Below are 15,732 nucleotides of genomic sequence, written 5' to 3' on the forward strand. Positions count from 1 at the left end.
TGTTTCCATAAAGCCAGTTTTCAGGGAATTCCAAAATGAAGTGAGGACTTCGTGTATATAAAAAGATGGCTGTGATTCCACCTGGATGACCGGGTTATTGCTCAGAAGCTAAAAGAGGCCGCTTAGGTATAGAGGATTCTGTCATGAGGTTTCTGCTAAACAAAGGATCCCAGAATCCTCACCCATTGCAGTTAAAGGCATAACGAAGAAAGCAATATTGACAAAGGAAATGCGGAAAGGAATAAAAGCCATCAAGCCACAAAAATAATGTGACTAAGGGGCAGGATTTGCAGATGTAGGGATTTAATGTGGTTGCCGTTTCTCACCCACACAAGAAAAAGGATGGAACAGATCATGAGATTCGACTGTTCTGCTGTGCAGCCTCCGCAGGACACTTTGTATATCCCTCTTTCCTAGGCCGTAGATGAAAAGGTTCAGCATGCGGGTGACCACAGCATACATCACTGATGCCACCACACCATTCCTGGGGGGTGGTGACACAGCTGAAGTCAGGTACATGCCAATGCCTGTTCCATAAAATCAGCAAGCAACTGCCAGGTGAGAGCCACAGGTGGAGAAGCCTTTATACTTCCCATCTGATGATGACATCCTTAGAATGGAGGGGACGATTTTATAGTAAGACAAAAGGATCCCTGAAATGGGAAGAAAACCAAACATAGTACTATCGAAATATATGAATATGTTATTGATGACGCTGTCAGAACAAGCAAGGTTGAGAAGCTGAGAGGGGTCACAGACAAAATTAGTGATTTCCACATTCTTGATGATGGTGAATAGTAACACAAACCAACTGTGCAGCTGGGAATCCAACGGGCTAAGGAAAAAGGACACCAAGATGAAGAAGACACAGAGGAGAGGATTCACAATGACTGGGTAGTGCAGAGGGCGACTGATGGCTACAAAGCAGTCATAGGCCATCACAGTCAGGAGCATGTCTTCCATACATGCAAAAAGGACCAAGAAAGACATCCGTGTCAGGCAGCCCTCATAAGAGATGACTCTGCTATGCGACTGCATGTCCACAATCATCTTGGGAACCGTGGCCGAGGTGAAACCGATGTCAGCCCAGCACAGGATGGAGAGGAAGAAGCACATGGGGCTGTGGAGGGGGGAGTCAGACCTGACAGCCAGGATGCTGAGCAGGTTCCTCAGCACCGTTACCATATACATGGACAGGGACAGGGACAGCAAAGCGAGGACCAGCTGCAGTTCTGGATCCTCTGAGAGTCCCAGGAGGAGGAATTCTCAGACACCTGTGAGATTCCGTGGCTCTGTGTGACTTGGACACCTTGAGAAGTAAAGAGGATTGGAAAAATAAAAGATAAAAACCAGCCCTTAATGCTGGATGCAAGCAATTCACAAGGAACATTTTCACACTTGCGGACCATGCACCGCCAGCAATGTTTCTCAGTTGTGACAATTCCAGAAATATCAGAGTTATTACGTGATTTACTTTTTTGCTATACAAGTCTTTTTGTACATACTACTTTAGAGAAAATCCACTGAAGAATATTACAAGACCAAAACGTCATACATAACAAATACGTGATCTCAGTGAAATACGGCCTACTCTTTTCAGAAAAAATACAATGCAATGAAAATGTCCTTCTCTCTTTAAGAAAAAGATCTCAGTCTAATTGAAAGAAATTAAGAAGCCATGAAATACACTCTATTTTATTCTGACACCATGCTACAAATTCCTTTGAGGTAGAATATGTAAAAGGACGACACAATAGCTAGGACCCCATTATCTAAAAACGAAATCGAACCTTATAGTTCTCAATCGGAAGACCTTTTCACATGCCTGTTACTTTTCATATTTATTATCATCCTTAGGTTTTCTGACATCATTTCTTCATAAAAGTACATGCACACTCAAATATGGGAGCTGTGTTTCCAAATGAATTGAATATATAACTCTTGGCCCAGCACCATGGCTCACACCCGTAATCCCAGTAATTTGGTCAGCCGGGGCTGATGGATCACCTGAGGTCAGGAGATCCAGACCAACGTGGTCAACGTGGTGAAACCCCGTCTCCAGTGAAAACAAAAAATTTAGCCGGGCGTGGTGGCGGGTAACCCTAGCTACTTGGGAGGCTGAAGCAGAAGAATCCCTTAGAACCTGGAAGACAGAGATTGGGCACCCTGTGATAGGATTTTTTATGTCCTAGGGAGATACTGCTCCTGACAGCAGAGTGCATGTACACCCTGTGATATTATTTGTAATATCCTAGAAAGATATTGCTCCTAATATCACGGTGGCTCCACACCCTGTCATATTAATTGTAATATCCTACAGAGATAGTACTCCTAATAATACAGTGGGTGTACACCCTGTGATATTATTCATAATATATTACAGAGATACGACTCCTGATATCACAGTGAGTGTACACCATGTTTGTACACCCTGTGATCTTATTTGTAACAACTTAGAAAAATATTACAGCTAATATCAAAGTGGGTGTACACCTTTCGATGTTATTTGTGATCTACTAGGTAGATATTACTCCTAATATCACAGTGAGTGTACACCATGTGCGTACAGACTGTGAAATTATTCGTAATACCCTAGGAAGATATTACTCCTAATATCGCAGTGGGTGTACACCCTGTGATATTATTTGTAATCACCTAGGGAGATACGATTCCTAATATTACAGTGCTTGTACACTCTGCGATGTTATTTGTAATGTCCTACGAAGATATTACTCCTAATATCAAAGTGGATGTACACCATGTGTGTACACTCTGTGATATAATTCGTGATATCCCAGAGAGATATTTCTAATATCACAGTGCGCGTACACTCTGTGATATTATTTGTACTATCCTAGAGAGATATTGCTCCCAGTATCACAGTGGGTGTACACCCTGTGATATTATTCATAATATCCTAGAGACATATTACCTCTAATATCACAGTTTCTGTACACCCTGTGGTATTATTCATCATATCCCAGGGAGATATTATCCCTAACATCACAGTGCGTGTACACCATGGGTGGACACCCTGTGATGTTATTGGTAATATGCTAGGGCGATATTACCCTTAATGTCACAGTGGGTGTACACCATGTGTGTATGCACTGAGATGTTCCTCGTAATATCCTAGGGAGAAATTACACCTTGTGTTACAGTGGGTGTACACCACGTGTTTCTATTCTGTGATACTATTGGTAATATCTTAGAAAGTTATTAGTCCTAGTGCCACAGTGGGTGTATACCATGTGTGCCCACTCTGTGATGTTATTCGTATTATCCTAGGGAGATAGTTCTCATAACATCACCGTGGGTGTACATCATGTATGTTCTCCCTGTGGTCTTATTGGTTATGTCCTGGGTTGATAGTACTCCTAATATCACCGTGGGCGCACACCATGTGTGTACATTCTGTGATGGTATTCGTAATATCCTAGGGAGATATCACTCCTGATGTCATAGTGGGTGTACAGCCTTGTGATATTCTTGGTAGTATCTTTGGGATGTATTACCCCTGTTATCACAGTGGGTGTACACCCTGTGATACTATTTGTAATATCCTAGGGAAATATCATTGTATACCCTGTGATATTGTTTGGGACATTTGAGGGAGCTATTTCTCTTGAAGTCAGAGTGGGTGTACACCCTGTAATATTCTTCCTAATATCACAGTGGGTGTACACCGTGATATTTTTTTCTAATATCCAGCGGGGGAGAGGATGATATTGCTTCCAATATCACAGAAGGTGTACACCCCCCTGTGATATTGTTCCTAATATCCAGGGAAGGAGAGGATGACATTACTAGCAATATCACTGGGGGTGTACCACCTCCCGCTGGGATATTGTTCTTAATATCCGGAGGTGGAGAGAATGATGTTACTCCCAATATCACAAGGAGAGTACACCACCCGTGTTTGTAAACAACACCTGTGATATTGTTCCAAATGGCCTGTGAAAGAGTAAATATGACTCCCATTATCGCGGGGGGTGTTCAGCCCTGATGATATTGTTTTCTAACATCCAGGGAAGGAGAGTATGCTATTACTCCCAATATCGCAGGGGTTGTACACCCTTTTGTGTTTTTGTGCCCAATATCCAGGAAAATAGAGGATGATAGTACTCCCAATATTGAAGTAATTGTACAAAACCCCTGTAATACTCTTCCTAATATCCAGAAAGGAAAAGAATGATATTACTCCCAACAGCATAGGAAACGTATACCAGCGCTGTGGTATCTTTCCCAGTATCCAGGTGGGGAGAGGATCATATTACTTCCAATGTCGCAGGGTGTATACACCCCCTCTGTGATCTCGTTGTTAACATCCAGGTTTGCGGGGGACGACATTACTCCCAATATCTCAGGGGGAGTACACCCCCCCCGTGACCTTGTTAGTCATTTCCTGGGTGGAGAGGATGATATTACTCCCAATATCGCAGGGGGTGTACACACCCCTGTGAAAATCTTCCTATATTCAGAGGGAGAGAGGATGATATTACTCCCAGTACCGCAGGGGGTTTACACAGCCCTGTGATACTCTTCCTAATATCCACAGGGAGAGAGGATGATATGACTCCCAATATCGCAAGGGATGTACACAACCCTGTGATATTGTTCCTAATATCCAGAGCGAAAGAGGATGATATGACTCTCAATATCGAAGGGGGTGTACACCCCTCCTGTCCTATTGTTCTGAATACCCTGGGAGGGAGAGGATAAGGTTACGTTGAATATCGCAGGGAATGTACACCCTCCCCCTCTGATACTCTTCCTAATGTCCAGGGGAAGAGAGGAAAATTTTACTCCCAATATCACAGAGGCAGTACACCCCACCTGTGATGTTTTTCCCAATATGCAAGGGGGGAGAGGATGATACTACTCTCAATATCACAGGGCTGTTCACATACCCAGTGACATTTTTCCTAATATCTAGGGGAGAGACAATTATATGACAGCAAAGGTCGCGGGGTCTGTACATCCCTTCCTGATATTGTTCCTAATATCCAGGGGGGAAGAGGATGATATCAAGTATGAAAGGGGGTGTACACTCCCACCCCTACGATATTGTTCTTAATAATCGTGAATGGAGACGGTGATATTACTCCAAATATCGCAGGGGTTGTTCACAACCCCCTGTTATATTGTTTCTGATATCCAGGGGGGGAGAAAATCATATTACTTCCAGTATTGTAGGTGGTGTATACCCCACCTGAAATATTGCACTGAATATCCAAAGAGGGAGATGATGGTATTAATATCAATATCAAAGTGTGTGTACACTCCCCTTGTGATATGGTTTCTAATATCCAGTGGGCGGGAGGATGATATTATTCCCAACATCCCATAGGGTGTACACTACCACTGTGATATTGTCCCTAACTTCCAGAGGGCAGAGGATCATATCACTCCCAATATCTCAGAAGTTGTACATCCCCCGTGATATTGTTCGTCATACCCAGGGAGGCGCAGGATGACATTCCATTGAATTTCGCAACAGGTGTACACGCACAGTGTGATATTGTTCCTAATATCCAAAAAGGGAGAGGATGATATTACTCCCAATAAAGCAGTGGGTGTACATCGCCCCTGTGTTACTGTCTCTAATATCCGGGGGCGCTGGGGGCGGGGGGGAGAGGATAACATACCCTCCAATTTAGCAGGTGGTTTGATGCCCCTTGTGGTGTTGTTTTAAATATCCAGAGGTGAAGACAATAGTACTATTTTTAATAGTCCGATTCATCCTCTCCACCTTTCCAGAACTCTGAGGCCGGGAAGCGGCATGCAGTTTCCGTGTGATCCCCAATACTTTTGCCGTCTTCTGTACCAAGGCAGACAAAAATGCAGGCCCGTTATCTGAGCCGATCCTTAAGGGCAGTCGAAATCTAGGAATCAGACCTCAAAGAAGCACAGGGGTTACTTCACTAGCTTTCTCAGTTCGTGTTGGATAGGCCTCCACCCACCCAGAGTAGGTACGCCCAAGAACTAGTACATACTTGTTACCTCCACACTTTGGCATCTCTGTGAAATCTACCTGGAGATCTTCAAAGGGGGCTTCTCCATAAGCTCGTATGCCGGGCGGAACGGCTGGACCTTGCCTCGCATCATGCTGTAGGCAGGTAACACACCGCTGCCTCACCGTTTTGGCAAGGGCTGAGAAACGCAAGATGTAGAAATACCGGGGTAACAACTTTTCCCGTGACTCCTAACCTACATGGGTGGTTTCTTGCACAGCCAGTACAACTGCGGCTCCTGGCAGCTGTAGCACAGCTACTCTCCCATCTGGTAACCAAATCCATCCTTCCTCCATCACTTGTCCTTCCCTCTACCTGGAGAAAGTCCTTTTCTTCTTTAGAATAAGTGCGTCCAAGATCAGGTGCTTGAGGGAACACTGATGTCCAGAAGCGGGCAGATGCTGCTTTTCAAGCCTCTGAGTCAGCGCGGGAATTCCCCAAACCCAGCAAGGTGGAAGCTCGCTGGTGTCCTCTGCAATGCATAACTGCCACCTTGTGGGGTTTCCATACTGCTTCTAATAATTGCAAGATTACTTGTTGATATTTTCTGTCTTTTCCCCCAGAGTTCAATAGGCCCTTTTCTTTCTATCATGCTCCATGCACTTGAAGGGTTAAAAAGGCATAGCGAGAATCAGTGTAAATGTTTACAGTCTCACCCTCACTGAGTTCTAAGGCACGAATTAAAGCAATGAGTTCAGCTTTCTGGGCTGAAGTGGCCTGGGGCAATGATCTGGTTTCAACAACAGTGTCCAGGGTTCCCACTGCATACCCTGCACCTCTCTCTCCTTGGGGGTTGAAGAAGCTGCTCCCATCCACGTCTAGTTCCCAGTCTACTGATGCCCAAGGCTGGTCCCGGAGGTCAGGTCTGCTAGAGTCAATTGAGTCCAACACTTCTACACAATCAGGCTCGACAGGGCTCTCTGATACCAGGAGCAAGGTGGCGGGGTGTAGGGTGTTACAAACTTCAATGGTTATACGGGGATTTTCGCAGAGCAGTTTGGTACTTGGTGAGTCTAGCATTCGTTAGCCAATGATGTCCTTTAGTATTCATTAAAGTCACCACAGCACGGGAGGCCTTTATGTTCAGGTTTTGCCCAAGAGTCAGCTTATTTACTTCTTGTACTAGCAGGGCAGTTGCTGCCAAGGCCCTCAAACACAGGGGCCATCCTTTAGAGACCCCGTCTAGTTGTTTAGAGAGGTAGGCCACCGGCCTCTGCCAGGGCCCCACAGTTTGGGTTCAAAGTCCGGCTGCCATCTTTTCTCTCTCTCTGACACATAGGATGTAAAAGGCTTTGTCAGATCGGGTAGCCCCAGGGCTGGGGCTGCCAGAAGTTTTTCCTTTAACTCATGAAAGACTTGCTGTTGTTGGGATGCCAATTCAAAAGGTTCCCTGTCCCCGCCCCCTTTGTGACCTCATACAAAGGCTTGGCTAATACTGCAAAGTTTGGGATCCACAGTCTACAAAACCCCCACAGCTCCTAAGAATTCTCTCAGCTGCCTTCTACTCAGGCTCCGCTAGATTGCAAATGACCTGCTTTCTTTCTGATCCCGGGCTCCGTTCCGACCCCTGTCGGATAGTAAATCGCAAGTAACGTACCTGCTGTTGGCAGATCTGAGCTTTCTTCTTGGACACCTTCTACCCACAGTCCTCCAGGTGCCGGTGTAGGGCATCTGTTCCCTTGGCACACCCGACTGCCGTGGGGTGTCCCAGCAGAAGGTCATCAACCTACTGAAGCAACACGCAGCCTAGGTCTCTGGTGGGAAACTTCTGGAGGTCTCGAGCCAAAGCCTCCCCAAAGATGGTGGGGGAGTTCTTGAACCCTTGGGGAAGCCCAGTCCAAGTGTACTGAGTAGTGACACCTGACTCCGGATCTTCCCACTGAAAGGCAAACAGCTTCTGCCTCTCAGGGGCTAATCTGATAGGAAAGAAAGCGTCTTTCAAGTCCAAGCAGGTGAACCAGCTGTCCTCAGCTGGCAGCAACCCCAACAATGTGGACGGGTTAGGTACTATTGGAATTAAAGTCAGTGTAGCTTGATTAAGCAAGCGCAAATCCTGTCCCGGCCTGTAGTCCTTCGTCCGTGGCTTGGGAACAGGCAGGAGGGGAGTGTTCCATGGAGACTGACAAGGAACAATAATTCCAAAAGTTCTTAGGTGCTTGAGAGGGACCTGGATACCTTGAAGAGCTTCTCTGGGGACCAGGTCCTGTTTTTGCCTAAGCGGCTGGGCCCCAGTCTTAATTGGCCAATCCTGGAGGGTTGTATTCTGCCTGTACTCTTGGCCACCACTCAGCCAGAGCTGGTCTTCTCTCTTGGCCCGGCTCAGTTAAGAAAAGTCTTCATTCCTCCTCTCGGGGGACCATAAGGGTCATAATGACTCCCGTTCCGGGTAACTTTAGCAGCAAAGAGCCGTGCTCTGTCAAAGAGATAGTGGCTCTCAGCTTGCTGAGCAAGTCCCTTCCCAAAAAGGTCAAGGGACAGTCAGGCATGTACCAAAACTGATGAATGACTTTAAGTCCTCCTACAGTACAAGTCCGAGGCAAGCAGAAAGCTTGCTTTGCTGAAACCCCCGTGACTCCGATGACGTCAATAGTCTTTTTGGATAAGGGGGCGACCGGGGCGGTTACTAGCGAATGTTCAGCACCGCTATCTATAAGAAAGTCAATGTCCCTACCCCCGACTGTCATTCTGACCAGAGGCTCTTTGGGGACGCTTGAACCCGGTCTCCCTCAGTCCAAGAACCCTTCTGCCAGGTTGAGCAGGGCCCCTTCCTCCTTGTCCGTGGCCTCCTGCTCTGAGTCACCTTGTTTTCTTTTGAGCTCAGGGCATTTGTTCTTCCACTGTCCTATTTCTTTACCATGAGCACACTGGCTATGCTGCAAACTCTGACAGCCAAGCTGAGTTTCTTTCCCAGGGCCCCCCTTCCCTTGCCTCTTTGGGGGGGCCCCTCTGATTGCTGCAGCTAACAAACAGGTCGGTGTTTTGCCAGGCCTGACCTCCAATCTCTTTGCCATTTTCCTTCGGGCTTACTGCATCCCTGTTTACAAACGCCTGCTTAGCTATTTCTCATCAATGTGATGTATTCATCCCTGCAAGTCCAGCCTGCTTCTGCAGTTTTCTTCTAACGTCTTCCGCGCTTTGACGGACTAAAGCCATGTGAATCATGCCCTGATTTTCAGGGTTATCGTGATCAAGGGGAGTATACATACCATAAGCCTCATACAGTCTCTGGTAGAATTGTGCTGGACTTTCTTCTTTTCCCTGAATGACCTCAGGGACCTTGTTAACGTTTGTGGCCTTCCGAGCTCCCCTCTTGAATCCTTCCAAGAGAGCTTCCCTGTCTCGGTTTAGCCTTTGCATATCCTCTCTTTCATGTGGGTCCAACTGGGAGTGGGTTCCTGGTAACTGGGTCCTTCCACACTCTTGGGGGTTTTGATAATCAGCTGGTGCATGTTCCTCTAGCCACTTAGTTGCTGCGTGGAGCCCTCTCCGCCTTTCGCCTTTCATCTCTCTTAAAGAGGAACATGAGCAACCGGTGGCGATCAGCCCAGGTGGGTTGTGGGTCTGGATAACAGTTTGGAGCAAATGAATTAGGGCTTGCAGCTTTTCTCTCTAGGACCGGGTATTGTTTTCCCAGTTGAGAAGGTCGGCAGAGGTGAAGGGTTGGTACATAAAAACACGCCTCTCCACCACGTGACCATCCTCCTTTATCACAGTATACCGCTGCTCTCTCAGGGGCATTTGGATCCCCGTTTTGGGTCGTAAACGAGCTGCCCAGGGAGGGGTGGAATGGCGCAATGTGACTTACTGCAATTAATAATCTCAATTATTAATTGATACTAATAATTATCAATATTAATAACTGATCATATAATTCTTAAAATCAATACCGATAATAATGAAAATTCCTATTAAAGTGTTATACTCAGGATAACAATAAATGACTAATATTAATGATTAATGACGCCTGGTATTAAAGAGTGATATTGATCTTATTCATTAGAAAACTGTCATATTAGCTCCTAATAATTAATATTAATATTAATAATCTGAACACTATTAGCAATGATTTCTTATATTAATATTTATATTGGTAATACATATTCATGTAAATAATAAATGAGGAAGAATTAATATGAATATTATCTCTAATACCTCAGTGGGTGTACCCCCACCTGTGATATTGTTCCTAATGTCCAGGGAGGGAGAGAGCATGATATGACGTTGAATATCGCAGTAGGTGTACACCCACCCGGTGATATTGATCCGAATATCATCTCCAGGGGATGGCATATGACGTTACTCCCAAGATAGCAGTGGGTGTGCATCCACCCGGTGATATTCCTCCTAATATTCCCGGAAGAAGAGAATGCTATTACTCCCAATATCTCAGGAAGTGTACACCCCTTCTGTGACATTGTTCCTAATATCCGGAGGGGGAGAGGGTGATATTACTCGCAATATCGCAGGCTGTGTACACCCATCCTCTGATATTGTTCCTAGCAGCCAGGAAGGGAGAGGACGATATGACTCCCCATACAGCAGGAGGTGTACACCCATCCTGGGATATTATTCCTAATATCCATGGAGAGGAGAAGCTGATATGACTCCCAAAATCGCAGGGGTCGTACATCCAGTCTGTGATATTGTTCTTAATATTCAAAGTTGGAGAGGTTGCTCTTACTCCCAATATCACAGAAAGTGTACAAACCCGTGTATTATTGTTGCTATTATCCAGAAGAAGAGAAGATGATATCACCACCCCATCGCAGGAGGTGTACACCCACTCTGTGATATTTTTTCCAATGTGCAGGGCAGGGGAAGATAATATTCTTCTTAATAGCAGAGGGTGTGTACAGCCCCACTGTGATATGGTCCTTAATATTCCAAGGCGGAGAGGATGATCTTACTCCCAATACCGCAGAAAGTGTACAAAACCCCAGTGATATGGTTCCCATGATCCAAGAGAGAAGAGGATGATGTTACTTTCAATATCGCACGAGGTGGACACGCCCCCAGTGATATTGTTCCTAATTTCAACCTGGGAGGGATGATACTACACGGAAAGCCCCTGGGGGTAAAAACACTCCTGTGATATTGTTCTTAATATCAAGGGGAAAGACGATGCTATTACTCCAAAGAGTGCAGAGAATGTGCACCCGTCTGTGACATAGTTGGTAATTTCCAGAGGCGGAGAAGATATTACTGACAATAAGGTGAACACGCTGTGTGACCACCGTGGATCGTCATATCCAGGGGGGGAGATGGGGGTGATATGACTTCCTGCATTGCGGGGGGCGCCCGCCCCCCTGCGATGTGGGTCGTCATATCCTGGGGGGAGAGGGGGGTGATATGACTCCCCGCATCGCGGTGGGCGCCCGCCCCACTGCGATGTGGATCATCAATCCGGGGTGGAGGGGGGGTAATATGACTTCCCGCATGGCGGGGGGCGCCCGTCCCCCTGCGACGTGAATCGTCATATCCAGAGGGGGATGATATGACTCCCCGCATCGCGGGGGCCTCACCCCATTGCGATGGGGATCCTAAGAGCCAGGGGGAGATAGGATGTGACTCTTACTCCCCGTACCGCGGGGGGGGGGGCCTCACCGCCCTGCGATGGGGCTCCTAAGAGCCAGGGAGGGAGAGGGTCTGGCTCTTACTCCCCGTATCACAGGAGGTGTGTACAACCCCTGCGATATTGGGAGTAATATCATCCTCTCCCCCTGAATATAAGAAACAATATCACAGGAGCATGTACACCCCCTGGGATATTGGAAGTAACATAATTTTCTCCCCCTAGGGATATTCGGAACAATATCACAGTGGGTGTGTACAGCCCCTGCGACATTGCCGCTAGTATCTCCCTTTCCCTCCCAGGATAGAAGGAAGAATGTCACAAGGGGTTCTATACCCCGTGCGATATTGGCTGTAATATCTTCCTCTCCCCCGCTGCCCTTTAGGAGCAATGTCACACAAGGGGTGTACATCCCCTGCTATATTGGGAGTGATATCATCCTCTCCGTCCCTGGATATTAGGAAAAATATCCCTAGGGAGTGGACACCTCCTGCAATATTCAGACTAATATCATCCTCTTGCCTCCTGGATGTTAGGATCAATATCACAGGGGTGGTTTGCACCCCCGCCGAAATTGGAAGAAATATTATCCTCTTCACCTTTGGATGTTAGGGACAGTATCACGGGGGAGGTCTCCGCCCCCTGCGATATTGGGAGTCATATCATCCGCTCCCACCCAGGATATTAGGAACAAGATGACCGAAGGGATGTACACCCACTGTGCTATTTTCCATAATGTCATCCTCTACCCCCTGGCTATTAGGAGTAACATCATAGAGCGGTGTACACTTTCTGTGATATTGGGAGTCATATCCTCTCCCCTACGGATATCGGAAACAGTTTTATTAATTATTAATATTAATAAATATAATAATTAATAGTAGTCATCGATATTAATAACTACAGTGGAGACAGTAAAACAATGCGGATTAAAAATATTAATGATTATGATTAATAATTAATAACCATATCACTATTAATAATAAAATAATGATATCAGTAATTAGTCTTACTTAAATCCATCATAAGTGATGTTGGTAATAAGACAATGATTAATATTAATATTAATAACTAATATTATTTGAAATGACATTAATAGTAAGAATTAATTTTAATCATGCATAATCATGTTTTTAAAATAATGATTAATGACCAATAACGTTATACTATTAATTAATATTACCATTGATACTCATTAATGAGACTGATGTTTAATAATTCATAATGTTATTACTCCTAATACCGCAGGGGGTGTACACCTACCTGTGATATTGTTCCTAATATCCAGGGACGGACAGCATGATATTAGTTTTAATATCGCAGCAGGTGTACACTCACCCTGTGACACTGATCCTAATATCCAGCGGGTGGAGTATGACATGACTGCCAACATAACAATGAATGTACAGCCACCCGGTGATATTGCTCCTAATATTCACGGAAGAAGCGTATGATATTACTCCTAATATCGCAGGGAGTGTACACCTCTTCTGTGATATTGTTCCTAATAACCCGACGGGGAGAGGATGATAATAATTCCAGCATCGCAGGCTTTGTTCACCCACCCTGTGATATTATTAATATCCTGAAAGGGAGGGGATGATATTACTCCCCATAATAGAGCAGGAGGTGTACACCCACCTTGTGATATTTTTCCTAATATTCAGAGGCCGAGAGGTTGATATTACTCCCAATATCTCAGGCAGTGTACACCCCCTTGTGAGATGGTCCTTCATAATATTCCAAGGCGGAGGGGGTGATATGACTACATATATCGCAGAAAGTGTACACCCCCCAGGGATATTGTTGCCATAATTCAGAAGGGAAGAGGATGATATTACTTTAAATATCACAGAAGGTGGACACGTCCCCACTGATACTGTCTCTAATTGCCACGTGGGAGAGGAGGATATGACACCCAATATCGCAGGGAGTAGAAACACCCGTGTGGTACTGTTCTTAATATTCGGGGAGGAAGAGGATGATATTACTCCCAATACAGACGGGTGTACACCCGTCTGTGAAATAGTTCATAATTTCCAGAGGGGAGATGATATTACTCACAATATGGTAAACAGGCTGTGAGTCCACCGTGGATCCTAAAAACCAGCGAGGGAGAGGGGCTGGCTCTTACTCCCCGCATCGCGGGGGGTGCCTCACCCCTCTGCGATGGGGGTCCTTAGAGCCAGGGGGGGAGAGGGGTTGTTCCCTACGTTGGGGCACTGAGGTCCCTGTTTTCTTTCAAGCTGCCATCGGAGACCACTCTCGGCTTCGACAGGCCCCCTTGTAGGTGGCACCATGTCCACTTGCCCTACTCCAAGCCTGCAGAAGAGCACCTCTCTGCCATGTCCCTTTCTTTTAAAAGACTTGCCTGACTCGTTCAGGTCCACTTAGGTAGCATCCGATGTGATTAGCTCAAAAGTACTGTAGCCCATCACATTCACTCACAGGAGGGCATTAGCGGAGTGTGGACACCAGGCAGTGAGAATCTCTCAGGCCAGTTTAGTATTAAGTTGGTCAGCCAGGATCGGTGGCTCACGCCTGTAATCTGAGCACTTTGGGAGTCCAAGACGGGCAGATCACCTGAGGCCAGGAGTTCGAGACCAGCCTGGCCAACATGGTGAAACCCAGTCTCTACTAAAAATGCAAAAATTAGCCAGGCGTGATGGTAGGTGCCTGTAATCCCAGCTACTTGGAAGCCTGAGGCAGGAGAATCGCTTGAACCTGGGAGGTGGAGGTTGCAGTGAACCGAGATCGTGCCATTGCACTCCAGCCTGGGCGATACAGCAAGTCTCAAAAATAAGTAAATGCGAAGGCAGCTGAGCGCAGTGACTCATGCTTATAATCCTGGCACTTTAGGAGGCCAAGGCAGGAAGACTGCTTAAGGCCAGGAGTTTCAGCCTAGCATGGACAACACAGTGCAACTCTATCTCTAAGTAAAATAAAATAAAATAAAATAAAATAAAATAAAATAAAATAAAATAAAATAAGTAAAATAAGAATTCAGTTCGTTAAAAGAAACTCACTAGGTCCAGCCCACAATCAAGGGATGGAAATTCCACAAAGTTGTGAAGAGACAAGGGTGGGAGATCACTGGCAGCCCTTATAGAAGCTGCCTATCTCACATACCTGTTGGACAGCTTCTCTCTCCTAGCTGCGGGTGTTTGAAGCGGGTGTCGAATCCTGCTCTTTTTTATGTCTGTTGCCTTTTCTCACGGTGATGTGTTTCCTGTGTGTTCTGTAATTTTGGATCGTGAGCTGAGCTTCAGAGGGGCTTTATGTGGGGAATCCTTGGTGGCCAGGTTTGAGAGAGCCACCTAGAGAGGTTTTCTCTTTGGCTTTTCCAGGGGCCCCAGGGTACCACTAAGCGAAGGCAACTTTTTTTTTTTGAGACGGACTTTCACTCTTGTTGCCCAGGCTGGAGTGCAGTGGCGCAATCTCAGCTCACTGCAACCTTTGCCTCCCATGTTCAAGCTATTCTCCTGCCTCAGCCTCCTGAGTACCTGGGATTACAGGCACACGAGGCGTGGCTAATTTTTTGTATTTTTAGTAGAGAGGGGGGTTTCACCATGTTGGCCAGGCTGGTCTCGAACTCCTGACCTCAGGTGATTCACCTGCCTCAGCCTCACGAAGTGCCAGGATTACAGGCGTGAGCCACCACCCCCGGCCCAAAGCAACTTTTTAGTGCTAATTTCTCAACTCTGGCATTCCTAGACCACACAGGTGGCATGACTTCATTGTAGGAGTTCCACATTTATATAAGAGAGGCCTGAAAACGCAACGATCTCGTGGGAAACTTGATCACCACCTAAAGCTCAAATTTTCTCGCCTTTCTCTGTTCCCCTGTGTGAAAATTTTTCTGTCCCTTTCTCTAAAGGTGTTGCATTTCTGTGGCCCCAACTTCATCATGCTTGACTGTAACCCTGACCCCCTGCCTTGTAAGGGCTTCCAAGGCTCAACCCAGCCCTGCCCTCAGGCAGTTGCAGCACCAGCTACTCTGTCCCCACCTTGGTTCTCACTTCCCTCTTCACTTCTGGCTTTAGGGGACTTAACTTATTTTCTGAAGAACTCAGCTATATATTTATTTTATTTTATCTTATTTATATATTTTTTGAGATGGAGTTTCACTCTTTTGCCCAGGCTGGA

At 46.1% G+C, this 15,732-nt stretch overlaps 1 protein-coding gene across 1 annotated transcript; it reads right to left on the minus strand.

Annotated features, from left to right (window-relative positions):
- Positions 1 to 540: 540 nt before the first annotated feature.
- Positions 541 to 4,350, minus strand: LOC109028725 (olfactory receptor 7E24-like). The gene is made up of 2 exons (XM_055361510.2): positions 4,227 to 4,350; positions 541 to 1,241 (listed from the first exon to the last, which is right to left on the minus strand). The coding sequence occupies exons 1-2, from the start codon at positions 4,348 to 4,350 to the stop codon at positions 541 to 543; spliced, it is 825 nt and encodes a 274-aa protein (XP_055217485.2).
- Positions 4,351 to 15,732: the final 11,382 nt, after the last annotated feature.

The sequence above is a fragment of the Gorilla gorilla genome, chromosome 2 (assembly GCF_029281585.2).
Source record: "Gorilla gorilla gorilla isolate KB3781 chromosome 2, NHGRI_mGorGor1-v2.1_pri, whole genome shotgun sequence".
Lineage (NCBI taxonomy): Eukaryota > Metazoa > Chordata > Mammalia > Primates > Hominidae > Gorilla > Gorilla gorilla.

Coding starts and splice junctions, on each gene's coding strand:
- LOC109028725 (XM_055361510.2), bottom strand. CDS start 4,350: ATGTCGTCCCCCGCAAACCTGGATGTTAACAACGAGATCACAGAGGGG. Junction 1,242..4,226: donor GGAAAGATACCACAGCGCTG/GTATACGTTTCC, acceptor TGGGACTCTCAG/AGGATCCAGAACTGCAGCTG.